At 40.8% G+C, this 27,068-nt stretch overlaps 1 protein-coding gene across 3 annotated transcripts in view; it reads left to right on the top strand.

Moving 5' to 3' along the window:
• Positions 1-27,068, top strand: part of LOC124869633 (netrin-G1-like) — a 111,419-nt gene that overhangs the window by 51,424 nt on the left and 32,927 nt on the right. For all 3 annotated transcript variants that reach the window (XM_047367600.1, XM_047367601.1, XM_047367599.1), the window contains exon 3: positions 14,006-14,649. In XM_047367600.1, the coding sequence (XP_047223556.1) occupies positions 14,006-14,649 (644 nt within the window). The remainder of the gene's footprint in view (positions 1-14,005; positions 14,650-27,068) is intronic.

Raw genomic sequence — 27,068 nt, 5'->3', positions numbered from 1 at the left:
ACGGAAATGTGTGCATATTAGTCAATAGTTGTGCATAAATAAAATCCAAAAAGAGGTATTGTATATTTTCTCTATAAGAATACAAAATAAAATGTTACAGCTTCAAGAAATTACAAACACACAGTTCAAGTTTACAGTTGTGTTTTATTCTTTATGAATACAATATGCTATAACAGTTTGTGAATACGGTTTATTTTCTATGAGAATACGAATTTACATCAGCGACTTGGTGTCACGTAATCTCAGGCTGGTTAGTGGAGCACATAGTTAGTCGATTCCCGTCCTCACCGCCAGTAAACGTAGTACTGGAATGGTAGATAATTCAGTCTAAAAGGAATATTAGGAACACAGGGGAGATGGGGGGGAGGGAATCAAGAGTATTATAAATAAAGCATTGTTCTTATTTTTATGAAATACAAATCTAAAACATAGAATATAGTGGGTGGAGTTATACAATGATGTACAGTAGGTGGTGGTATGCACCTCTGAATTTGTTGCAAACCACCAGCAGAAGAAGAAGAAGATGCAGCAGCACTCCTCTCCAATACCCTTCTTATGAAGGGGGACCACCACCCCAGTCTGCCAGTCCAGAGGCACTGTCCCCGACCGCCACGTAATGTTGAAGAGACATGTCAACCTTGACAGCCCTACAACATCCAGAGACATGAGGTACTCAGGGCGGATCTTATCCACCCCCGAAGCCTTGCCACCGCGGAGCTTTTTAACCACTTCGGTGACTTCAGCCTGGATGATGAAAGAGTTCAACCCCGAGTCCCCAGCCTCTGTTTCCACCACGGAATGCGTGATGGCACGATGGAGGAGATCCTCGAAGTACTCCTTCCACCGCCCGATAATGTCCTCAGTCGAGGTCAGCAGTCTCCCACCCCCACTATAAACAGTGTTGGCGAAGCACTGCTTCCCCCTCCTGAGGCGACAGACGGTTTGCCAGAATCGCTTCGAGGCCAACCGGTAGTCCTTCTCCATGGCCTCACCGAACTCCTCCCAGGTCCGAGTTTTTGCCTCTGCCACAGCCCGGGCCGCAGCACGCTTGGCCTCACGGTACCCGTCAGCCGCCTCAGGAGTCCCACAAGCCAACCACAGCCGATAGGACTCCTTCTTCAGCTTAACAGCATCCCTTACTGCCGGTGTCCACCACCGGGTTCTGGGATTGCCGCCGCGACAGGCACCGCAGACCTTACGGCCACAGCTACGGGCAGCAGCATCGACAATAGATGCGGAGAACATGGTCCACTCGGACTCTATGTCTCCAACATCCCCCGGGATCTGGTCGAAGCTCTCCCGGAGGTGGGAGTTGAATACATCCCTGGCCGAGGGCTCTGCCAGGCGTTCCCAGCAGACCCTCACTATGCGCTTGGGCCTGCCAAGTCTGTCCGACTTTCTCCTCCTCCAGTGGATCCAACTCACCACCAGGTGATGATCAGTGGACAGCTCAGCCCCTCTCTTCACCCGAGTGTCCAAAACATGCGGCCGAAGGTCTGATGATACGACAACAAAGTCGATCATCAACCTCCTGCCTAGGGTGTCCTGGTGCCAAGTCCACTGATGGACACCCTTATGTTTGAACATGGTGTTCGTTATGGACAATCCGTGACTAGCACAGAAGTCCAATAACAAAACACCCCTCGGATTCAGATCGGGGAGGCCATTCCTCCCGATCACGCCTCTCCAGGTGTCACTGTTGTTCCCCACGTGGGCGTTGAAGTCCCCCAGCAGAATAATGGAGTCCCCGGGAGGGGCACTATCCAGCACCCCCGACAGGGACGCCAAGAAGGCCGGGTACTCCGCACTGCCACTCGGCCCATAGGCTGAAATGATAGTCAGAGACCTCTCCCCAACCCGAAGGCGCAGGGATACGACCCTCTCATCCACTGGGGTAAACCCCAACACGAGACGGCTGAGCTGGGGGGCAACAAACAAACCCACACCAGCCCGCCGCCTCTCCCCGTGGGCCACTCCAGAGTAGAACAGAGTCCAACCCCTCTCAAGGAGATGGGTTCCAGAGCCCACGCTGTGCGTGGAGGCGAGCCCGACTATTTCTAGTCGATATCTCTCGACTTCCCGCACAAGCTCAGGCTCCTTCCCCCCCAGCGAGGTGACATTCCACGTCCCTAGAGCCAGCCTAAGCATCCGGGGATCGGGCCGCTGAGGACTCCACCTTCGTCCGCCACCCAATCCTCTTTGCACCGGTCCCTCACGGTTCCCCCTGCAGGTGGTGGGCCCACTGGGGGATGGCCTCGCGTCTCTCATTCGAACTTGGCCCGGCCGGGTCCCGCGAGGAGCAACCTGGCCACCAGGCGCTCTCCGACGAGTCCCGACCCCAGGCCTGGCTCCAGGGTGGGACCCCGTCTCCGCCGTACCGGGCGACTTTACGTGCCTCGATATTTTATTCTTCATGAGGGATTCTTGAACCACTCTTTGTCTGACCCATCACCTAGAGCCTGTTTGCCATGGGAGACCCTACCAGGGGCATTTAGGCCCCAGACAGCATAGCCTCTAGGATCATTTGAGCACTCAAACCCCTCCACCACGTTAAGGTGGTGGTTCAAGGAGGGGACAAACTGTTATAGCATATTGTATTCATAAAGAATAAACCACAACTGTAAACTTGAACTTTGTGTTTGTAATTTCTTGAAGCTGTAACATTTTTTTTTATATTCTTATAGAGAAAATATACAATACCTCTTTTGGATTTTACTTATGCACAACTATTGACTAATATGCACACATTTCCGTCTTTACATACACATTGTTTTTGACAGCGTTCTTACCCCATATATAACCCTCTTCAGAATAAAACATTAATTTACTATAATATATTATGCTCCTTGCGGGATCCGGCCGGGCCAAGCCCGAACGAAAGACACGAGACCATCCCCCAGTGGGCCCACCACCTGCAGGGGGAACCGTCGTTTGCTTTCTGATAAATGACATTTAGATTTACAGCTCCTGTATCTGTCTGTGTGCCCTTGTTCTCTGGCTCTCCTGAAGTGTGTCTCCCTGATATTGGATTGACCTTATAGGCTGCAGATCAGGACATCATTAGCTGCGACCAGCCTCAGATTCACTGCTCAAGTCTTATGCACTAAGCCAGCACCCCCGGATGGATCATATTGCTCAGATAAAAAGCAGCTGGGCTCTATGGCACTGCAGCCATGGAAGCAATGTAGATGTCACCAATACCAATAAGACAAAGGCCATTAAAAGGTTCACGAGTGTTGTGTGATCTGTATGTCAATAGGTGTAAATCAGGAGATATATTACTGGATATAAAATTGATTGTCTTACTATCTATCTTATTGACTGACTGGAGTCTGTGACAAACAAATATAGATCCAATTTAAAAGAAAAATACTGACTAAAAGCACAGGTGGAATTATGTTTAATTAATATTGAAATAATTTTAAAACTGTAAGATCAATCAGTGAGAAAGAAATCAGGTATTGAAGAAAATTATTGTTTCATAGAAACTAACCCAAATGTTTCTGGGTAAAGTTTTAATGTTTATCTTTTGGCATATGTAATCTTGCTGTTGAATAATGCAGAAACAGTTACTTTATGACTTAACAAACTTTACAAAATTAAAATTTAGAATGTAATAAATCTTTAACCAAACAATTCATCATGTTACCCTCTAATTACAATTTGATACTATGTTGTTAAATGGGAACATTGCTGGTAATTACACGAAGTTGGCTTCACCAGCCCTGACCAGTAAGCTTGAAAATGTTTTTTACCGATTTGGTGAATGCACCATACTTAAGCACTAACAGGTGCCAGTAACAACCCTCTTTGGTATATATTCAGTGAGTGAGACGAAGAAGAAGACTGAAACTTAGCTATTATAAGTGTGAGGAAGGTGTATTAAAATGAGGTCTGAGGCTGCACAAGAGCTATAAGAAGCTATTTAAAAGGAAACTATGTTATCCACAGAAGCATGTTGCAAATGTCATATTTAATGAATCAGGATATTATTAAATAGTTTATTTATTTTTTGTTATTCATTTCACTAAGAGAAACACATTATATAGATTAATTTCTGATGTTTTTAAATCATTTGTTGTTAATTATGAGGATTTTCCACTTATAGGTAATATAAATATTACATCCGACCATTAGAAAAAACTATTTGAATACAGAAATTTGGGCTTAGTAAAAAGTATGTTTAATGCTTGCTAAAATGTTATTTTCAAAAGACACATTTAATCTGATAATGAACCTAAGCGCATATTCTGATATACTGAATATTTCAAAGAAAGTTCTTGTTCCAGTTGCTGGAAACAGACAAATAATTTCTAGACCAACAAAATAGAAAATATTTAACCCAAGAAGTTAGGAAACTGTTCACCTTTCTTTTATTAGGGCAAACGTGTGATTTTTTATAATATAATATTTTTTTAAATATTTATAATTTTTTTATAATAATATATATAGATATATAATAATATATACAAATATATATTATATATTTATGTTATATTTAATTAATTTTTTAGCAAATACAAAAGAAAGTTACAATAAAACTATTTTGTGGGGGGTTTTTTTGTTTTGTGGAATTAAAAATATGGCCCAAGTTCTTTCAATTTGCCGACTGGCCCGCAGTTCAAAAAACTTTGGATACCACTGGTTTACACAATAAAATCCCAATAACGTTGAAATTTACAGTTGTTACGTTCATATAAAAGGTAAAGAAATGTTCAAAAGGTTTGAACATCTTTGCAGGACACTCTTATTATATTTCAGTTTGTTTCATAATAACCAAATAAAATCATAAAAATGTTGCTCTGTGTTATGAAATGCTTACCCAACCCTTTAGCAGTAGTCCTATACATGCCAGCTTTTTATTTATAAGGTCAAGTCTATTTTTGAGCTGGTCGATATTTCATTTTGGTCCAAAATTCCTGCTTCTTTCACATCCTCCGCTGACTTCTCCCTCTCCTACGTCCATGATCACAGATAAAGGATCAGGTTGAGAGGGTTTATTGTTTTTCAATAGCTGCCCCCTGGCAGAGCACTGAAGGCCTTGGTCTTAAATGACCATGGAAGGTATTGATCTTTATAGGGCACTGTTTTTGTTGTTAAATAACCACCACAGGATATCTGCTAAAAGGTGCCAACATTTCTCTAAATCTCACATTTCACTTAAACCAGGCTGTTTAAAGGCAGGCCAGTATGTTGCCGTTTAGGAGTAGCAAAAGAGTAGCATACATGAAGTTTTCTAATAAAACAACTTCTACAAAGGTTTGAAGTCGACGTAGGGACCAAATGTTTTTTGCAGGAATTCATGAATTCTTTCTGCTGCTTTTTGAACACATGTGGTGACATGTGTGGTAAAACTTTGCTGCTTAAAGCTTCTATTTACTCTTCTTCTCACTGTTTTGTTAGAAAATTGTTTACCTATTATCCACTGATGTCACACAGTTCTTTATATCATCTGTAAATAAGAGTCCCTGCTTGGCTGATGCAAAGGCAGCAACCCCACTGTTTGCAAAACCAAACCAAAAAAGCCAATAAAGTAAATAACTAAAAATTCATGCTCTTGGATGACAACAGGGAAATCAGTACTTCTCACAATGTCCCTCTTTTCCCCCTCCTCTGTACCATCAAAGTCTGTAACAGACCCAAAGTAGGGAATATAATGACCCTCAGCAGCACATTGTCAGTAAACTGAAGACTTGAGTACAATTTATTGTCCCTGCAGCAAAACTCAGGCAGTCACCATTTTCCCTATTACCCCTTAACTCTCTTTCAAATTCTCAATTTTTTCTGTTTGTGGTTTTCGGCTACACTGTGGCCTTTCAAGCTTTGTGTTAGTGTTGAATGTGTGTGGGAGTACATGGGCGTGAAAGGAGAATACTTTTAGCAACTGAGATGCTCCTTGAAAAGGTTTACATTCACACTACCTCCCACTTTTTCTTATTCTCACATTCTCTCTTAGCAGCATAACCCTCATTACCCTTCTAATTGGATCATGTTATGCTCCTTTGAGTCAGCTGACACAATATCTCACATTCTTGTCCTTCTTCATATCATAGTTATCTCTTCCAGCTGAAGAGTGAGTGAGTCATAGCATATCAGAGTCCAACAGGAAATGAGACAGACTCTGAAGATGAGTATCTTAAACAGCACTGTACTGTTTTCTAAGAGGACGATAAACCATAAAATCTGTTTTTTTTATTTTTTTATTTCCAAAGCAAATTTTGGAACTCAGTCCAAGACAAAGCAACCACTGGTCTTTCTAGATGAAATTTAATGGTTTCTGCTTAGCAGCATTCTCGCCAGGGGGTGTTGCAAGACATAAAGACATCCTGGGTCATGAGATTTGAATAAATAAGCATCTAGACAAGTGGAGTTGCTGAAGTTTGGTAAATTAACTAAGCATCAGAAGGGGGATGAAAGGGAATTTGTACAAATGTTTGACTTCCTAAAGATCTTTTAAATTCAGATGTTGGATCAAAAGATGTCTTAGGTAAATGATGCCCTAGCATCGCCTTTCTAAGCTTGCTGTTATGGGCTTTTTGGATGGCATTTCCAAATATATACAATATATACCGCACACATGGTCCACTGCTACAGCATTTAAACAGCTGTGACTCAAATATTGCAGCAGTGACCCAAAAATACCATAACTTAATCTTGGCATGCTGAACGCTTGAACTGACGGCACCTCACCGGAATACTTTTTTTGACCATCGCTCATAGAGCATTGATATTTCTTTCCCAAATGGTCACTTGATCATTAATATGGAAAAAACAAATACACAAAACGATGACATCACAGTAACTGTAACGAACCTTGACCAACCTGAACACTGCAAACTGCAAACTCAACACCCTTGATTCCAAAAAGCGAGAGCTTTTCAGAACAGGAATGAATCAAATGCAACACACAGACTTCAAAGATGTAACAGGCTCTGATGTTCCATGAATTCTGCTTTATTTCCTCACATTTAGACCTATGTAACACATGTTTTTTAATAAACCAACGACACGGTAAGATAGGAAACAGTGTGACAGCGGCTCGGTCAGTCTGGCCTTGTTATCATTGTGCACCAAACACATGAAAAGCGAGGCTATGCAGTACACTTATAAGAATGACCTAACCTGCCATGGTTTGAATCAATAGCTTCAAGTCTTCTTTTGTACAAAATAATATTCTTGTAAAACCATATTACCATTCAGAGTTGGAATTCTGACTATGTTTTTGCAGTATTTATTAAATCTTCTGAACTTTCACAGCAAAACTGGTTTAACAATGTAATCTGATTTGCTAAATCAGTACGCTGCTGTGCATAATTATTTGGTCTTTCCATTATATTTTCCTTCCAGGAATTTAGACTTTCTTCTAATCTTTCAAAGTGGACAATTACTCACTCTATTGCTTTAAGTGTCAGAAATTTTTGCTAGACTTAAATTTGAAATTTTACTGGGACATAGAGGATATGGATCATTGCTTTAAGAAATGGCAAGTTACGATGTATCCTCTGCAGTATCTAAGAGATGGGTGACTGTAGTAGTAGGTAGCGGCACTCTCCTCTTTAAATAGTTTTCAGAGTAGAATAACAGATAATTGCTAATTATCGAACCATGTTACAGTTGATAAGAATCTTATAAGGACTTAACCTCATTGTTTGTGGCAGAAACGTGAGAGAAATGTCAGTTCAAGGGAGCCTTTTGTTCTATGGCCCGGATTCAGTTCTCGCTCTCTCATCATTCCTCTCTTTGCTATCCCACTCACACAGCTAAACATATAAATACATACTGCATATGTGCGCCACATACGTATGGGCAAACACGTTCAGAGCTCTCTATCCCTGTCACAAACAAACACAAACACATCAAGAGCACTTTCTTTGTCGGCTCAAACTTGCTTGCATGAGCACCCAAACCTGCTGGATGTCTACAGCAGAAAGCAAACACGGGCCCATGAAATATGCATGTCCCTTTCCGTGTTTCATAAGAAATACTCATCAGGATTCCATTCCCATACCAGCTGAAATACCACACAAGAATATAAATTACAAAGGCAATTTGGGTGGCAGGTCAGAGCTGGAAGGGTGCTTATCAGGAATATGGTATCCACAGTGTCGTCTCAATGAGAGGGTCACCATCTCCTGCAGCCTTAGACATGACATTGCTAGATTATGACATAAGCATGGACTTGAATGTAATAGAAATAGTGTGAAGTTGTTGAGTTGTGAGTCATCAAGGCAAAGGAAAACGTGAACGACTGTAGAGCTTAATTTCAAAACAAAATCTTTAACCTTTTTCGTGTAATTTCATTTTAAGGCTTTCTTTCCTATAGCTACAAGAGTACATATTTCTCAGTGTTTTTGTAAAAAGAAATTACCACCATGCCATGTTAAAAATTTCGTTCTGTTTCATTCCTTCCTGACTGCCAGTGGCAGTAAACAAAGTGGATATGTCTCCTTGCGCTCCGCGCAGGTCGAGATTAAATGTAAACAAAGTCACGGCGGGGAGGTTTTCACAATGGCGCCTGGCCTATTGGGAAACCCACTGCAAGGATGCGTGGGTGTTAAGAACTATGTCCCAAGGGTACAGGCTGCAGTTCTGCCGTCGGCCTCCACCCCCATCGGGGGTCAGGGTGACTCCCGTTACAGATCCTACACGAACTGTGATCTTGCTGCAGGAAATAATGACTCTGCTGGACAAGGAGGCCATAGTGGTGGTCCCGCCACATTCACAGGCCGACGGGTTTTACTCAACCTATTTCCTGATCTCAAAGAACGACGGTTCCCTTCGGCCGGTGTTGGACCTCAGGGGGCTGAACCACTTTTTGAAGGTGCTGCCATTTTGGATGCTCCACACTTGCGACGTCCTTCGGGTAATCTGTCCAGGCAAGTGGTTTACATCCATGGACCTGAAGGACACGTACTTCCATGTTCCGATCCATCCAGGACACAGGAAGTATCTGCGATTCGCCTTCCACGGCATGGCTTACGAGTTTTCGGTCTTGCCGTTCGGCCTTTCTTTAGCCCCTCGGATTTTCACGAGGTGCATGAAGGCGGTCCTGAGCCCTCTGTGCCTGTCAGGATTAAAGATCCTGCCATATTTGGACAACTGGCTCATCTGTGTCCCCTCCTCCGGCGGGGCGGATCGGGCGACGTCAAAGGTCTTGGCCCACGTCAGAGCACTGGGGATAGCAGTGAACTGTCAGAAGAGTTCTCTCATCCCGGCCCAGCAGGTGGTCTTTATCGGCATGGCCTTGGATTCAGTGGCCATGCTGGCTCAGCCAACCTCAGACAGGATGGACAGGATTCAGTCCCTGCTCCAGTCTTTTTGGGCGGGGGTGGCACCCCCAGTCAAAATGTGGCTGAGACTGTTGGGGATGCTGGTGGCGATGTCGGCTCTGACTCCTCTGGGGTTGCTTTATCTACGGCCCTTGCAGAGGTGGTTCAACAGCCTCCACATGGACCCCAGGTTGCACCGGCAGGTCAAGGTGCGGGTTACACCCGGCTGCACAGTGCTCCTCCGTCGCTGGCAGGACAGGGCATATCTGCAGCGTGGGGTCCTCCTTGGTATGGTCCCTGCAAGACGGGAGGTGGTGACTACGGACGCAGTGCAGGTCCGTCCAGGGGCTGTGGGGGCCTCAGGAGGGAAGTCTGCACATCAATGTCCTGGAGCTCAAGACGATTTATTTGGCGCTAAGACACTTCTCGCCCTTTCTCGAGAGCAAGCACGTGTTCGTCAGGACGGACAGCACCTCAGCAGTGTTCCACGTCAACCACCAGGGTGGGACCAGATCACTGCAGTGCCTGAGGGAGGCCCGGAGGCTGTGGAGCTGGGCATACCCTCGCTTCGCCTCCATCAGGGCAATGCACCTACCGGGGACGAGGAACCCTGTGGCTGACTATCTGTCCTGACAGAGGCTTCCCCCCGGGGATTGGAGGCTGCATCCTCAGGTCGTACGGCAGATATGGGATCAGTTCGGCAGGGCAGAGGTTGACCTTTTTGCCTCAGGGAGCAATACACATTGCCCTTTGTGGTTTTTCCTGGTGGAGGCCAGCTCCCCAATGGGGATGGACGCCCTAGCGAACGCATGACCAGCCGGCCTGCTGTATGCCTTTCCCCCGTTTCCGTTGCTTCTGCCCACTCTCCACACAGTGAGGTCGTCGAGCCTGAAGGTTCTGTTGGTGGCCCCCGAGTGGCCCATGAGGGTCTGGTTCCCACTGCTCCTCGGTCTGCTGGACAGGGAGCCATGGTGGCTCCCGGTCAGGGCAGACCTGTTGTCTCAGTTGGAGGGGAAGGTTTGGCATCTGTCTCTGGGCCATCTTCTCCTCACGGTGTGGCCGCTGAGGGGTGCTGGCAGCCCCTGACGGATCTGGAGCCCTCCATTCAGCGGACACTCCAGAATGCCAGAGCTCCTTCCACATTGAGGACTTATGCCCGTTGCTGGCAGCGTTTTGCGGTGTGTGCAGACGCGGAGCAGTTGACCCTATTTTGTGTTCCCTGCATAATATTTTGAGGTACCTGCAGGGTCTATTGGATGCCGGACAGGCAGCATCAACCCTGAAGGTGCACCTGGCTACCATTTCAGCCAGCCACAATGTTGTGGATGGCAGACGAGTGGGGATACACTATTGGGTGTCACAGTTTCTCTGGGGTGCAAGGAGGCTGCGCCCCCGGTTACGGAGACCGGCAGCAGCATGGGACCTCCCACTGGTGTTGAAGGCCCTGAGTGGGCCACCTTTTGAGCCTATGTGTGCTGCCCCATTGAAACTGGTGTCTGTTAAGACTGCTTTTTTGTTGGCGGTAACAACAGCCAAGCGGGTCAGTGAGCTCCACGCACTCGCCATCACCCCTACCTGCCTGCGTTGGAAGGCAGGCGGGTCCGGAGTATCGCTGTGGCCGAACATAGCCTTTCTCCCTAAGGTTCTGCCCCCAGGCTACGTGAATACAGCCATTGAACTGGGGGCATACTGCCCTCCCCCGTTTCAGTCCGAGGAACAGAGGCTGGCTAACACGCTGTGCCCTGTCCGGGCATTGCAGCTGTACATGGTGGCTACAGGCGCTATTCGCCAGTCGGACCAGCTGTTTGTGGGACACGGGGGACAGAAAAGGGGGCGAGCCCTTTCTTAGCACAGGCTGTCGCATTGGGTCGTAGATGCTATTGCGCTGGCTTAAGAGTCTGTGGGGCAGCTGCCCCTTCTGGTGTTGTGTGCCATTCCACCAGGAGTGTGCCTATGTCCTGAGCGGCACTGAGGGGCGTGCCGCTGGGTGATATCTGCGCGGCGGCGTCATGGGCAACACCGTGCACGTTTGCACGCTTCTACCGCCTCAATGTGGCACATGAGTCCGCACTGGCCTCGGCAATCCTGCCTCTGGCCCCTTCTACTAACTGAGAGGTGGGCGACTACTGCATTCCTCATGACATTGCTGGCATAAGTCATCCACTTTGTTTACTGCCACTGGCAGTCAGGAAGGAATGAAACAGAACGGAAGTTACGCTGTAACTATGGTTCTGTGAATTCCTGGATGACTGCCAGTCACACTGGTCACTTGGAACTTCTCCCGTGCGAGAAGATCCCAGAGACCGAACGTAGCCTTCCACGTGCTACTTATAGACACATGTCCAGGTGGGCTACGTGTCACGTGCGTGACTTTGTTTACATTTAATCTCGACCTGCGCGGAGTGTGAGGAGACATATCCACTTTGTTTACTGCCACTGGCAGTCATCCAGGAATTCACAGAACCATAGTTACGGCATAACTTCCGTTTTTCAACCTGAGCCTGAGGTTTTTGGTTGTTTTCACCACTGCTCTAATCAATTCTGATTCATCTTTTTTATGATTTTGCTGAGAGGTTACATATGTTCTTTTCAGTTGGCTAAAGGAGCTGTTATTCAGTGCAATCTGGAGAAAACTAAAGCAATCCAACTCACAAAAGGACATTTAAACATTCCTGTCCAAACCTATTAAAGTTTGGTAACAACTCATTTTTTTTAGAATTACTGCTAACTTTTGATCATTTTAGTACATATCATTGCTATAATTTACGAGATCCATGACAAGCCTTTTAAAGATTTTCTGTTCAGTGAAGAATTTTTCAGCTTAGGTATGATCAGTTTGGGTAATATAGATTTTGAACTAGATATTACCAAATACAACCTAGAGATATAAAAAACTGTGTAACTGCCCTTTAGCTTAGCACCGACAAGAAGTTATGTTACAGGTTCCAGCTTTATCGTCGTAAGAGACTAATGATTAGACATTATCTTAATGGACTCTATTTATCTATAGGGTGCCCAAAATTCTCCCTCATAAATACTTTAACAGTAGTGGAGACCTCTTCAATGTTTTTTGTAATGAAGTTTCCAGCCTAATCTGACAAGGAATGTTCTTTAACTTCATACATAGACACAGGGTTTTAAGTTGAAATTCCTAATTTCACATCCTAAATAATAACTTAAACCAACCAAATTAAACTTAAACAAAATGAAATCATATGCTGACAGGAACTGAAATGTTTGAAAAGTAAATTCACTTTTACAAGAAATATTGTGGTGTTTTAATATCGCAAGATCCAAAGTTGAACTTAGAATGTGGGCCTCTAGGGCCAAATGTCAGATGGGTTTTTCTGTTCCATTTGGCCAGCAGTGGTTGCCTTGGATCTCTCATTGGATCTCTTTCCTATTGTTGAATTTTGTACACTGACCTTAACCTCTTAAGCCCAGAGGGGTTTTGTGAAGTTTGAGCTCAAAATAACATGAGATAAAAAATATTTTTTCTGAGAATTAACATACTCTATCTAAACAATCATTATGTTAATAATTATGTTTTTCAAATGGGAGTGATGATTCTGGCCTTTCTTTGCAGCTGGTTGAGTAAAACCTGGTTGGATTTGGACAAAATATATTTTTTGGAATCTTTGAGCTCTCTGTTTACAGCAGACATGCTGGTTGTGCGTGTAGAAGCAGAGACCGAGTTTTGTGGTTATGTTATTTTGTGGAGTTTGTTTATGTTCTGATTGAACTTCCTTTGGTTTTAACTGTTTTTGGTGTTTGTAGAAATTGTTTATATCAGCTTTTAGCCAAGATTCTACTATTTTTGTGAATACTACATATGTTTATGTTTAACTAATGGAACTTGCAGTAAAGAAAGTAGAAGAAAACAAGAGTTAAACTCTTCCCCCAGTACTGGGGGTTGGGGCTTAATAGGTTAACTGAAGGAAGAAGGGTCTACAGTGCTTTAGATAATTCCCCTCCTGGATGGGTCATCAATGCACCTTTGGAGTAATTCCCACTGCTCCATGTTTTCCCCATTTGTGGACGATTTCTCTTGCTGTGGTCCCAAAGCCTTGGAATTGGTTCTACATAGGTGACTTTTTAATTCTACAGGTCTGGCAGTAAGCAGACCTGATATTGTCTATGAAATCAACCAAAAAAGTAATTAGTCTTAAAATTCATGATTTAATAAGGGAGACACTTGTGTTTTCCTATTGGGCTAGGTTGGTGTTGACTGCTGTTTTTCTATAAAAAAAAAATGCAATCATCAGTGGAAAACAGCTTTTTGTACTTACTCAGGTTATCTTTGGGGGATTTTGAAATTAGTTTTATGATCTGACACGGTTATGTGTGACAAAAATGCACACTTCAATGTAAGCCCTTGGTAAGGTCTGGAGAGATTTCTTGGCACAAGATCCTGTTATACCCTAGGATCCACATTATGAACATGGTTTTATACAATGGCTTTCATTTTTAAATAATCTAAAGTTTTTGTTTTTTATTTATATATATATATATATATATATATATATATATATATATATATATCATATGATTTCAAAAGTAGTCTTTTTTATGTTACTTTATGTCCTTATAAACTTTAAGTTGACCTACAAGATATTAATTAAAATAAAGAGCACTATATAAAACCATTTTCAGCAACATCATAAAGAAGCGGAGATTATTTTAATACTTTATATACAATAATCACTTACTTTTGTGTTTATTGTGTTTTCATTCAGGAGAATCCTTACATGTGCAACAACGAATGTGATGCTTCTACGGAGGAGCTGGCTCATCCTCCTGAGTTAATGTTTGACTTTGAAGGTCGAAATCCCACAACGTTCTGGCAATCGACATCATGGAAGAAATACCCAAAACCTCTGCAGGTCAACATTACGCTGTCCTGGAACAAGACAATTGAGCTAACCGATGACATCGTTATTACCTTTGAATCAGGCCGCCCGGAGCAGATGGTTCTGGAAAAGTCGCTCGACTACGGCCGTACCTGGACCCCTTACCAGTTCTATGCCACTGACTGCCTGGATGCTTTCACCATGGAACCCAAGACAGTGAACGATCTGTCCCAGCGCACCCTGCTGGACATAATTTGTACTGAGGAATACTCCCGAGGTTATGTGTGGAAGAATGACAAGACCGTACGTTTTGAGATAAAGGACCGTTTTGCTCTATTTGCCGGACCTCGGCTACACAACATGGCTTCACTGTACGGCCAGCTGGATACCACTAAGAACCTGAGAGATTTTTTCACAATCACAGATCTGAGGATTAAACTACTAAAACCAGCTACTGGAGCCACCATGGTGGATGAGAACAATCTATCCAGATACTTCTATGCAATATCTGACATCAAGGTACAGGGCAGGTAAGATCCACTGAGATTTCTTTGAGACTTACACTTTATTTGCTTCTATGTTAATTTCAAATGAATGCCTTTATTAAAAAAATGTCTAGTGTGGCCACGCTGGGAAAAATGCTTTTAGAAATGACTGGTAAATCTCTAAAATATATTAAATAAAATATTCAAGCCCATTTTGGTTCAAATTACAGCTTCAAAAACACTTATGCCTGATTTGACCTGGCTATTAGATGAAGTACTGACTAATACAATGGTAATCCGCTATGTGCTTTTCTGCCCTCTGTTTGTTCAATTAGGTGCGTCAAACAGATCTTGACACGTTTTTGACACCAAAAAAGACCTGGAGGCAGCTATATATTTTAACCTTTATACAGTACAGACCAAACGTTTGGACACACCTTCTCATTCAAAGAGTTTTCTTTATTTTCATGACTATGAATATTGTAGCTTCACACTGAAGGCATCAAAACTATGAATTAACACATGTGGAATTAAATACTGAACAAAAAAGTGTGAAACAACTGAAAACATGTCTTATATTCTAGGTTCTTCAAAGTAGCCACCTTTTGCTTTGATTACTGCTCCGCACACTCTTGGCATTCTGTTGATGAGCTTCAAGAGGTAGTCACCTGGTTTTCCAACAGTATTGAAGGAGTTCCCAGAGATGCTTAGCACTTGTTGGCCCTTTTGCCTTCACTCTGCGGTCCAGCTCACCCCAAACCATCTCGATTGGGTTCAGGTCCGGTGATTGTGGAGGCCAGGTCATCTGGCGCAGCACCCCATCACTCTCCTTCTTGGTCAAATAGCCCTTACACAGCCTGGAGGTGTGTTTGGGGTCATTGTCCTGTTGAAAAATAAACGATGGTCCAACTAAACGCAAACCGGATGGAATAACATGCCGCTGCAAGATGCTGTGGTAGCCATGCTGGTTCAGTATGCCTTCAATTTTGAATAAATCCCGAACAGTGTTACCAGCAAAGCACCCCCACACCATCACACCTCCTCCTCCATGCTTCACGGTGGGAACCAGACATGTAGAGTCCATCCGTTAACCTCTTCTGCGCCACACAAAGACACGGTGGTTGGAACCAAAGATCTCAAACTTGGACTCATCAGACCAAAGCACAGATTTTCACTGGTCTAATGTCCGTTCCTTGTGTTCTTTAGCCCAAACAAGTCTCTTCTGCTTGTTGCCTGTCCTCAGCAGTGGTTTCCTAGCAGCTATTTTACCATGAAGGCCTGATTCACACAGTCTCCTCTTAACAGTTGTTCTAGAGATGTGTCTGCTGCTAGAACTCTGTGTGGCATTGACCTGTTCTCTACTCTGAGCTTCTGTTAACCTGTGATTTCTGAGGCTGGTGACTCAGATGAACTTATCGTCCGCACCAGAGGTGACTCTTGGTCTTCCTTTCCTGGGGCGGTCCTCATGTGAGCCAATTTCTTTGTAGCGGTTGATGGTTTTTGCGACTGCACTTGGGGACACTTTCAAAGTTTTCCCAATTGTTCGGACTGACTGACCTTCATTTCTTAAAGTAATGATGGCCACTCGTTTTTCTCTACTTAGCTGCTTTTTTCTTGCCATAATACAAATTCTAACAGTCTATTCAGTAGGACTATCAGCTGTGTACTGTATCCACCTCCTGCACAACACAACTGTTGGTCCCAACCCGATTTATAGGGCTTGAAATCCCACTTCTTAAACCTGACAGGGCACACCTGTGAAGTGAAAACCATTTCAGGTGACTACCTCTTGAAGCTCATCAACAGAATGCCAAGAGTGTGTGGAGCAGTAATCAAAGCAAAAGGTGGCTACTTTGAAGAACCTATAATATAAGACATATTTTCAGTTGTTTCACACGTTTTTGTTCAGTATATAATTCCACATGTGTTAATTCATAGTTTTGATGCCTTCAGTGTGAAGCTACAATATTCATAGTCATGAAAATAAAGACAAATCTTTGAGTGAGATGGTGTGTCCAAACTTTTGGTCTGTACTGTACATCTTAAGTGCATTAGTGGAATCTTAAGTTTTAGTTCTCCCTTTCCATTGATTCTTGGAAATATGACCTTCCAACAGGAAAAACAAAATAAGGGGCATTTTATATATAATTTTAATTATCAAAAGGTAAAGAACACAAAAGATGTGCCATTATTTATTATACAAAATTATATAAAATATAAATAAAATATTGAAAATTGATAACTTATACCATCTTTGATGTGAAATTATGTAAGCTGAGAACAGCTATGGATGTTGTAATTGTTTTTCATGTGGCACATGAAAAATAGAGGTAAAATATCTTACCAGAAGAAAAAACAAGATTTTTTAATGATAATTAGATATTTTCTTGTTCTAAAAACATAAATATCTGAAGATATCTTGAAAAAAATAAGTACAGGTAGTAGTTTTTATACTTCCACATAAAAACAACAGCTTCTTAGTAGAATCTCTTACATCATGAACACAATACAATATAAATATATAAATATTTTGGTATTTATTTAATTGTTTTATAGTCCCTGCAGCAGCATAACATCAACCCTGCCCATCAAAGTCAGTGGGTGAGGCCATTACTGTTACAGACAAGGTGAATGGTCTGCAGCCGAAGTAACAAATCATGTGTTAAGGTCTGTTTGACAAGCAATTGTGAATGTTTACGCTGTATAGTTATAGACTGTAAGACAGGAAATATGAAATACCTGTCTAAAATCTGAAATAATTATATTATACAACATGTAAGTTAACTAAACTAAGATCAAATCTAATGCACATTTTAGTTTACAGATCTTGCAGTGTTGCTATACGTAATATATTCATTAGTGGATCATCAGTATGATTCTGTTATTTTCAGGAAGTAGAAATGTGTTTTCTTGATGCATGGAATGCCTCACACGACAACCATAAAGCCTCCGCAGCTGCTCTCCTAGTGCGATCTGTGTTGCTTGCTGCTTTCAGTTTATACGGAGAGTAACTAGGTTGGTAATGACCCATCAGATGGGCCTTTAGGTAAATTGAGGCTGTTACTCCCTAATTAGAATTCAGTAGGGTTCAATGGTAGAGTGAAACCATTAGTAGGTTGGCTAATTGGTTGGAGATTAATCTTGTAATTAGGAATATTTGCAGCTGATTAAATGCTAATCATCTGGGACACATCAGTGAAACGTGACGACATTAAAACTGCCAGACTGTGATTCCAAAATTACCTTTGCCCTGTTCAATAAAGAGGGAATTTATGATTTAATCAATGATGTTCCCTTTTTTTAAAGGCTCTTAAATTATACCTTTCTTATCTGAGCAGATTACAGAGTAAAAATGAACTGTCATGGTGTGCAAAAAAATCTGCAAGGCCTCATGGCATTTGATGTTTTGATCTAATGCCTGGAGACGTTTTGCATAATGGTACAGGGTAGTGTTTTCTCCATGAGAGATTCATGTTCTTGCGGTCACACACCACCTTCCAGTATTGATGCTTATACTGTAAACATGAATTGATGAACTCTAAATTGAAAGAATGGCTTGCTGTCATGGAATAGCATCTCCCACGGTTATCTTATTTTGCCATTCATTAGGGTAGCAAAAGGTTGGGTGTAGGGAAAATAAGTTATTTTTGCCCAATTTTCCATCCTGCCCCAGGGCATCGAATTCAATTTTCTAACAAAAGTTTGCAATGAGAAAGAAAGGGAAATAAACATATGATTTCTGTCCAGAAGTGGATCTGTTACTCACTTGAAAGAGCAGGATGGAGGCAGGTGGGCAAAGCCTGATTAGAGTTTCCAGCAGCCCGGTAGCCTTCTGGCTACCACAGACTGTGAAAGGATTATCACAAGATGGCCATCCTGTCTGAAAACTCCCAGGAAACACCACAACAGCTGATAAACCTTCCCTTACATACACAGCTGACTATTTACAGGTTAAGTTTGCTGGAGATGGTTTTAGGAATTGGGTGTTAGGGCTCTGAATGTTTGGATAGGGGTAAGTCATTAGGTTTTAAGAAGGAAGGCAACCACAAAATTAAAATTTGGAAGTGGGCCGTGGATGTTTTTCACCATATTTTGAGATTTTTAGTTGTAAAAGTAAATAACTGTCTTTGTACATGTTGTTTGTGAACAGATTTTTTTAGAAACCTTGAGGAACATAAGTGAGAGGCACCACAGAGTAAACACAGCGCCTTGTAAAAATCACACCTATTAAACTTTTTTCAGATTTGGTAACTTTCCAAACATAAAACTTCAATTAATTTTACTGGGATTAAAGAAAAGTATATCCTCAGCAAGATGCTGTAATGATGCCATTGCTGCCCTCTAAACGGCTTGCAGCAAATTTCAGGGTGGATTTCTTTCTTTCTTTCAAAAATTCCACAATCTTGTTAATCCTCAGAAAGATTCTTATTTGTGGATTTCTGTACCCTATCCAAAGTGACATGGGGTGTCTTGCCTACCTCTCTGATTAATGCTTTTCTTGTATGTTTTGGTGAATAGCCATATCTTGGTAGTTCTACAAATGTGCCATACTCTTTCCATTTACAGATGATGGAATAAACAATGCTCTGTCAGATGTTTTAAGCTTGCCATGTTGTTTTATGGCTTAACTCTTTAAACTTCTCCGCTACTTTATCCCCAATGTGTCTGCTGTGTTCCTTGGTCTTCATTATGTTGTTTGTTCACTAAGGTTATCTAACAAACCTCTGAGGCCTTGAAAGAATCATTAGATTTATACTGAAATATACTGAGATTACATTACACATAGTAGATGCTAATAAGAGACTTCCCAAATACATTTTGTGGCAATGGATCTTATTTAGGAGTATCAAAGTAACCTCAATTTTTAGATTTGTATTTGTTAAACAAAAATAAAAATAAAAACACCCACAAACTTCGTATTGGGATTTATTGGTTTAGAGCAAGATAAATTTAGTGCATAAATGCAAAGTGGAATAAATTTAAAAAAAAAATGTTTTGCAAATAGAAAATAAAAAAGGTCTGTCATTCATTTGATTTAGGCCACTTTACTCTTAGTGCCCTGTTCTGTAAACGTGTCAAATGTTTGTTAGAGAGCACCAGTGAATGAACAGCATCATAAGACCAAGAAACATAGCAAACATGTCAGCAGGGTTGGGTTACAAAACAGTCTACCAACATGCTTGTTTTTTGATGATGGGAGAGAAACCATGTATACACAGGGAGAACATGCAAACTCCACACAGAAAGGCCTAAACCTCCTGGCTGCCAGGTCATTGTACAAAAAGTGCTTTATGCAGGCATTTGCTTTTTTGTGAAAAACAAATAAGGTCTGTGTTGGATGTATAATTAAACACTGCGTTGAATACAGAAACACGGCATCCATTCAGCTTACCTTTATCTTAGCTCTCCCACGCTTTACATTTAACATGGAGCTAAGAGTTTTGGTCAGCACTTTAACGACCCTGTGGAGACTTGAGATAGTCAGATGTTCTCTGTCATTTTCCAGTATCTGAAAGACAAAGGTAATCAAACCTTTGATATGTGAAAGAAATAATTCAGCTTGGTAGTTACCTTCATTAAACTTCATTTAAATTACCTATATATACTTCTATTCAAAAAAAAGCTTCTATTCTAAAATTACACAAAGTATCTAACTAAACGAAAAAATCTAATTTCTATTTATTAGTTTGTAAATAGCCTTTTCAGTCTTTATTGCCTTCCATTAATGAGTGCAGAGCTCTGGGGGTATTTCTGACAATGTGAACAAAGTCTAAAGCTCTTAATGATACTCTACTGTATTTCTTAAAGACTTACATTTTTTTGCACTGGATGTGACACACCTTTGAGGCTACCAATGTGTGCACACTTTTGAGGTTTTGTCATATTAACCGCTGAACTTTCACTCATCTTCAACTTTTCACTCAAAATGTATTTGATCCTGGTACAAGTCTGATGAGTTATTAAGGTCTGTCTTCCAAGTTTTAAGGGTCAAAATCAGAGCAGTGGGTATTTGAAAAAATTATTGTTTTGAAGAATGAAAATTTGTCTCTTAGCGTAGGTCAAAAAACTGTTTTGCTACAAACCATACAGACCAGATTATTCTTAATTTATCACATCAAATAAACCTAGGAGGAACTCGCCCTGAATTATCAATATAAAGCAAAAAATGTCAAAACTGTGCAATTAGGATTTATCATCACCAAAATAGCTAAATAGCTAATCTTGTTCAGTCAAGTTGTTAATTCAAGCAGAAGAATATATGAAATTGCAGTTTTGATCACACTATCAATGTGTGTAATGTTGCAATTGCAAAGGACTGCCTGAATGTAATATTTTGCATGCCATACCATTTCAAGCGCTATGCAGAATAATAATGAAATATTGCTTTCTAATAATATATTCAATCACCTGGATGGACTTTCAATGTTATTTATGTCCTTTATTTCTGACAAAGATCTTAGCAACCAAGACCATAAAGCTCTGGGAGAATGGAGCAGACATTGTAATGATGGAAAAGTAAGAGAGTGGTAAAGGAATTTGGCTTGATTATGATATCATAGCAATACTTATCAACACCACAGTTTCATTTTTATTTTAGCTAATATCGTGCTGCAATAGTATGGATCTTAAATGATTAGGTAAAACATGTATTGAAAAATCGGTCAGTGACTGAAATCAGCTGTTGTGCTGCTTGATCGCACCCTCATTTTTTCTTTTCAAATCAATAAACAAACAATATCTAAGTACTACCATATTGCTGACATCATGACTCATTAGTGTGAAAACTGTTACTTAAAAAGGAAAACTTAGGACTAGCAATCTCAGTATGAGTAAGGTTTTTAAAAATAACTTAGTGTCATGTTGATGAGGACCTAAACGGCAACAACACAGAGGCAGAGGCAACACAGAGGCAGACAAATACAACGAAAATCAACACAGGAACCAGGACAAGAGCAATAGTAAAATCCAGCAGTGAGAGAAAGAAACCAAGGAGAATAAATACTGTGGAGATGTGTTTGTGGCATCCAAACCAGAATCAGAATCAGCTTTATTGCCAAGTTTGTGCATACAAACAAGGAATTTGCCTCCGGTACACTTTGCTCTTTTGTTCTGTTTTTGCATTACAGAATATACAAATTTACAATTTACAATGTACAATATACACATATCTAACAGAAAAGGTGCATTTGCAACATCTGTATGCTGTTGTTCTGTACTCTATTGAATGTTCATCAGAGAAACAGCCTGGGGGAAGAAACTGTCTCTGTGGCGGCTGGTTTTAGTAAACAGTGCTCTGTAGTGGCGGCCTGAAGGTAAAACTCTAAACAGTTTATGTGCAGGGTGTGTGGGGTCTGCAGAGATTTTGGCAGCTCTTTTCTTGACCCTAGACCTGTATAAGTCCTGGATGGAGGGAAGGTCAGCTCTGATTATTCTCTCTGCAGACCTGATTATTCGTTGCAGTCTGGACCTGTCCTGTTTTGTGGATGAACCAAACCACACTGAGATGGATGAAGACAGGACAGATTGAATGATGGCAGTGTAGAAGATGACCAACAGCTCCTGTGGAAGGTTGAACTTCTTGAGTTGCGTCAGGAAGTACAGTCTCTGCTGGGCCTTCTTTCGAACAGTGTCTATGTGTGAAGACCATCTCAGGTTCTCAGAGATGGTGGTTCCTAAAAACCTGAAGTGGTCCACGGCCGATACAGTGTTGTTGAGGATGGTGAGGGGGGTGTATGGGGGTGGTGTTCTCCGAAAGTCCACCACCATTTCCACAGTCTTGAGTGGGTTCAGTTCAAGGTAGTTCTGACCGCACCAGTGTACCAGCCGATCCACCTGCTGTCTGTATGCAAACTCATCACCGTCCTGGATCAGTCCAATGACAGTGGTGTCATCTGCAAATTTAAGGAGTTTCACGGACTCGTCCGGGTGACGAGTCCAGGTGAGTATAATCAACAGAATGCAGAGCAACTGGGGGAGAAGCTAAGCAGGGAACTGAGGGAAGGAAGAATAATGGGCAGAAACTGAACAGGAACACAGAGGATCTAACAAAACCAAACTTAAGGCCAAATACCAAAAAAAGAGACTAAACTAAAATGCACAGAACAGAACACAAGAAAGAACTAAGAAACTCAGTATAAAGGAATGAACTAATATCGAGAGACATTAAGAACACTAAAAGAAAAATATAAACCCAAACGAGAACCAAAACACAAACAACTGTGGATCATGACAGTCAGAGCAAGGACAGAGACAAAGGAGCTATTTTAAAAAACTATTTTATAAAGCATGTTGAGTAATGTCTACAGTTCATTAAGGCAGTTAGAAAGCAGAAGACAGAAAGACTTTCAAGTAGATAGCAGGACGGCTGAATGGATCACGGCACAGTTGCTCTCTTTTAGTTTTTCAAGCTTAGAACCATAATTTATGTAGATACGTTGTTCCTTTTTGGAAATCTTAGAGTTATTATAAGGGTCTGATTATCTAGGTATGGCACATAGAGACGCCTCTTTTAAAAATGCTAACCATGCTAATCACTAATATAATAATAAAGCCAGGTTTAAATGTGAACTACATAATCATTTTGTCTGTTGTTTGTAGGTGGTGGTGCTTTTACTATAATAATTAACAACCACTGAGAGACTGAAGGGCTATAAAAAAATACATTTCCCATGTTATAGTTCAAATGTGGCTAAAATTGGCTTAAATCAGTATCAGCTACACAAACTCTGAAGATCAGAAATCAGCTGCAGAACTCAGATCAGTGCATCTTTGATCATAAGGCAGTTCAAACTTTAAAATTGCCAAATAACCTCCAATTAAATACTAAAGGGTCTAGAGAAAATATCTTCTTTTATTTATGTTGTGTTTATAAAAATGTATGTGGCTTTCTGATGAGTAATTTTCCATGCTGTCACAAAACACCCCCCAAATGAGAAGAAAATACATTGTATAATTTATTTTTTATGACAAAAAGAGGAGAAAAAAAGAATACAGTTGGGGATATTCACTTTTTGATGTCTGTGTAGGAAGTCGGTGTGTGCTGGGGCTGCCTTGTGCTATCGATTTCTGGTGTTATTTCACATCAACAGAAAACCAAAAACCTTGAACCATGCAGTCTGTCACACGGTTCACATCCCCCCTTCATTGTTCCTCAATTATTGATCAGATGTCGGCTTGTTAATTAAGACATGACCGCTGCCGGGTAGTTATGCTGCAGCCCTGCGCATCTGCAGGGCTGCAGCAGGGCCTGGGAATAAGAGGCAGTTAATCTAAAAGTACTAATGTGCTATTTATCTCACCCGACCCCAATGTCATTTTCTCTCTATTTTTTACAAACCTGCTTTTCTTTTTTTCTTTCCTTTTGCTTCATCTTATACCTGTTATTTGGGCCTTGTGTTACCATAACCCTAAAAAGCAGTTGTAAAGAACATTTAGGATTATTCCTACTGATAAAATATGACCCAAAAAGAAGAGTGAAATAAAAAATACAACTCAGATAAAGAAAATTAGAATTTCGGGGAGAGAAAAATGTTTATGCTAAATTTTAAATTTTTGTTTCATATGCAAAATGTAGCTTGTTTTAAAGATTGGGAACTCTTTATATCTGCTGACAAATATGTATTTATATTAGTCTGTGAGCATAAAACACTAAAGGTACAATTGCACCTTTAGTGTTGAAAGCATTGCACTGATTAAGAACATATTTAAATGTTTAACAGTGAAAGGCTACTTCACTACCAAGCTAAATTTGTAATTTTAATGGTTTGTTTCATTTGAACTTTAAGTCAGAAAGCTCCACTGGAATGTGCCCTGAAACTGGTTTTCTAACATGGAAAATCACAGGTTTCTCATTAACCTTGACCTAATAATCTAACATGGCTACTGAATTTATATAGAAACCAGTTTATTTGAACTTCTGATGCTTAGTTTCTAAATCAGTTAGATATGCATCACACACACACACAGTACTATCCACATTTTGTTTGATATAAGTGTTGCTACAGGGTTTGAATGTACAAAGTACTGCAAAATACATCATGTGCACGTCTTGCAGGACATCTTTTAAATATTAAAGTTACTGTATCAAACTTTTCATTGGAATTTTAAAGTCAAGCAACTGTTTGGTGTCAAGCTCCTAAAACATGAACATGAATTGACTAAATTAAACTTTGCAAGCACTACAAGCACCCTAAGCAATGTGTGGTTCTTGATTTAGCTAGATAATAAAAATTGACCTTAAATCCATAATCTGACACACATTAATTTAAAGTTTCTGTTTATAATTAGTATATTTATAGACTTTTTTTAGGGATACATAAATAATTTGCAAATGAAAAACAGATCATAGCAATTATTGGTTTTTGTAACTGATACCAGATAGTAACAATTTTCTTATTAAATTGAGTGGTAGCTGATTTGTAAAGTTGCACAAAATGCAGAATATCACATAACACATGGAATAAAGGCAGCAGTTCCTGTCACAGTTTGAGAGTAGGTAAGTTTATAGTGGTGCAGCCATACACTCAATAACAGAATGGTTATAATGTGGTAAACGTTTGGTAAAAAAAGGCAAGGTACACCCTGGACAGGTCACCAGTCCATCGCAGGGCAACACACAAACAACCACGCACACACTCATTCATACACCTAAGGGCAATTTAGAGTCACCAATTAACCTAACAGGCATGTCTTTGGACCGTGGGAGGAAGCCGGAGTACTCGGTGAGAACCCACGCATGCACGGGGAGAACATGCAAACTCCCCAGGCCGGGAATCGAACCCAAGACCTTCTTGCTGCAAGGCAACAGTGCTACCAACTGCGCCACCGTGCAGCCCCCCACTGTGCAGCCCCCTATTACCATTTAATTAAAGGGTTTTTTACTTGTACATGTGGTGATTAGGTAATTTTGTGTAATTAGGACATGTAATGTAATTACTTTTCAGAAACGGTAACCAGATCAAGGTTATCTTCCTACGGTGAAATGTGTGTCACTTGTAAATAATAAGGGAACACACTTAATTGCTAATAGTAAGTTAATGTTTTGCTAATTAACAATATAGTGGTTGTTATATTTATCTACTTTGGTGGTAAAACTGTAAAAAAAAAGGAAATATATGAAATTGACAATGACCAAACCATAAAGTTGAAGTTTTGTAACATCTGTGAAGTCTTTGGACTAACCTTTTCTATTTTGTTATATAGTTTTATCTTGTCAACATAGCATTAGGATGCCTAATACTTAAATGAAAGAAAAGTATGTTACTTTCTATGTAATAACCATGAATCAGGGCTGTAAGGTCATTGAGTAACTAGAGAATTTGTACTTTTTTATCAGACATTATGACACCTAAATCTTACCAGATTCATATGTAGTAACCACGAATAAGGGTTGTGAAGTTACAGGTTCTGTTTAATGCCATGATTATTACATTATACTTACTCATCATTAAAATACAAATCAAAAAGTTACCAAGGGAAATACATTTTAATAATATAGGTCATTACATGATGTTACCTATTTTTTTTTTTTTCATTACTAGATTAATACCCTATTAGTAACATCTTATTACAGAGCTGTGATAGGAAGTGCTACATACATAAATATATAAATGCTGCTTTTTATATAATAAAAAAGACAAAGTATCTATTGTTAACATAACTCCAGGCTTGAATATATTTAAGGATGTTTTATTCCCTCCCGACTTTCTACACTCACAGATATTTAACAGAAACTAAACCTTTAGAACAAAAAAGTCATTTCATCCTGAATGTATACTTTGATATACATGAGAATTTTTCAAAGGCAACTTCAAACGTTTGAAAAAATGGTTTAACATAGAGTTTGAAACATTTAACTTGTATTTTTGTGCTTCCAGTGTTCCCCTCAGGCCACAAACTTTGTCTTCCCCACCTTGGTGGCATTCCCAATATCCTGATAGTACCACCATGCAGATTTCAGCTCAACATTGCACTAAATTTGTACCTAAATTTGTACATAGCTCCTTCAGAGACTTTACATGACGCTGTACCACCGCACACAGCCACACACAGAGTATCTAGATGCTGAGGATATTTACATATTCACAGGATGCACTTTGGAATTGCAGAAAATTCAGCACAGTGACATTCAGCACATATCCTGTGTTATGTGCTCAAGCATTTCTTTCTCTCGTTTTAACTACTGACATTTATATAACATTGTATCTGGAGACCAAATCCTCCACGCGGTCTTTACAGGTCTTCCCTATTCTTCCTTTCAAGCTTGTTAGCTTATAATGCAAGACAGACTGCAGCAAAAGGACACCAATCTATATTTCTTCTCAGTGTTTGCAAAGTATGTTTAACAGCTTGATGAAAATTTTGTCATTCTTAGCATTGGAGTTTAACTTTTACCCATAAAGTCTCAGACACTTTGGGAAGGACTGTGGTTTAACCTTGCCCTGTAAATTAATATAAAGGCATAA

This window comes from Girardinichthys multiradiatus, chromosome 6, assembly GCF_021462225.1.
Source record: "Girardinichthys multiradiatus isolate DD_20200921_A chromosome 6, DD_fGirMul_XY1, whole genome shotgun sequence".
Classification (NCBI taxonomy): Eukaryota; Metazoa; Chordata; class Actinopteri; order Cyprinodontiformes; family Goodeidae; genus Girardinichthys; species Girardinichthys multiradiatus.
This window is presented reverse-complemented; position numbering and strand designations above follow the sequence as displayed.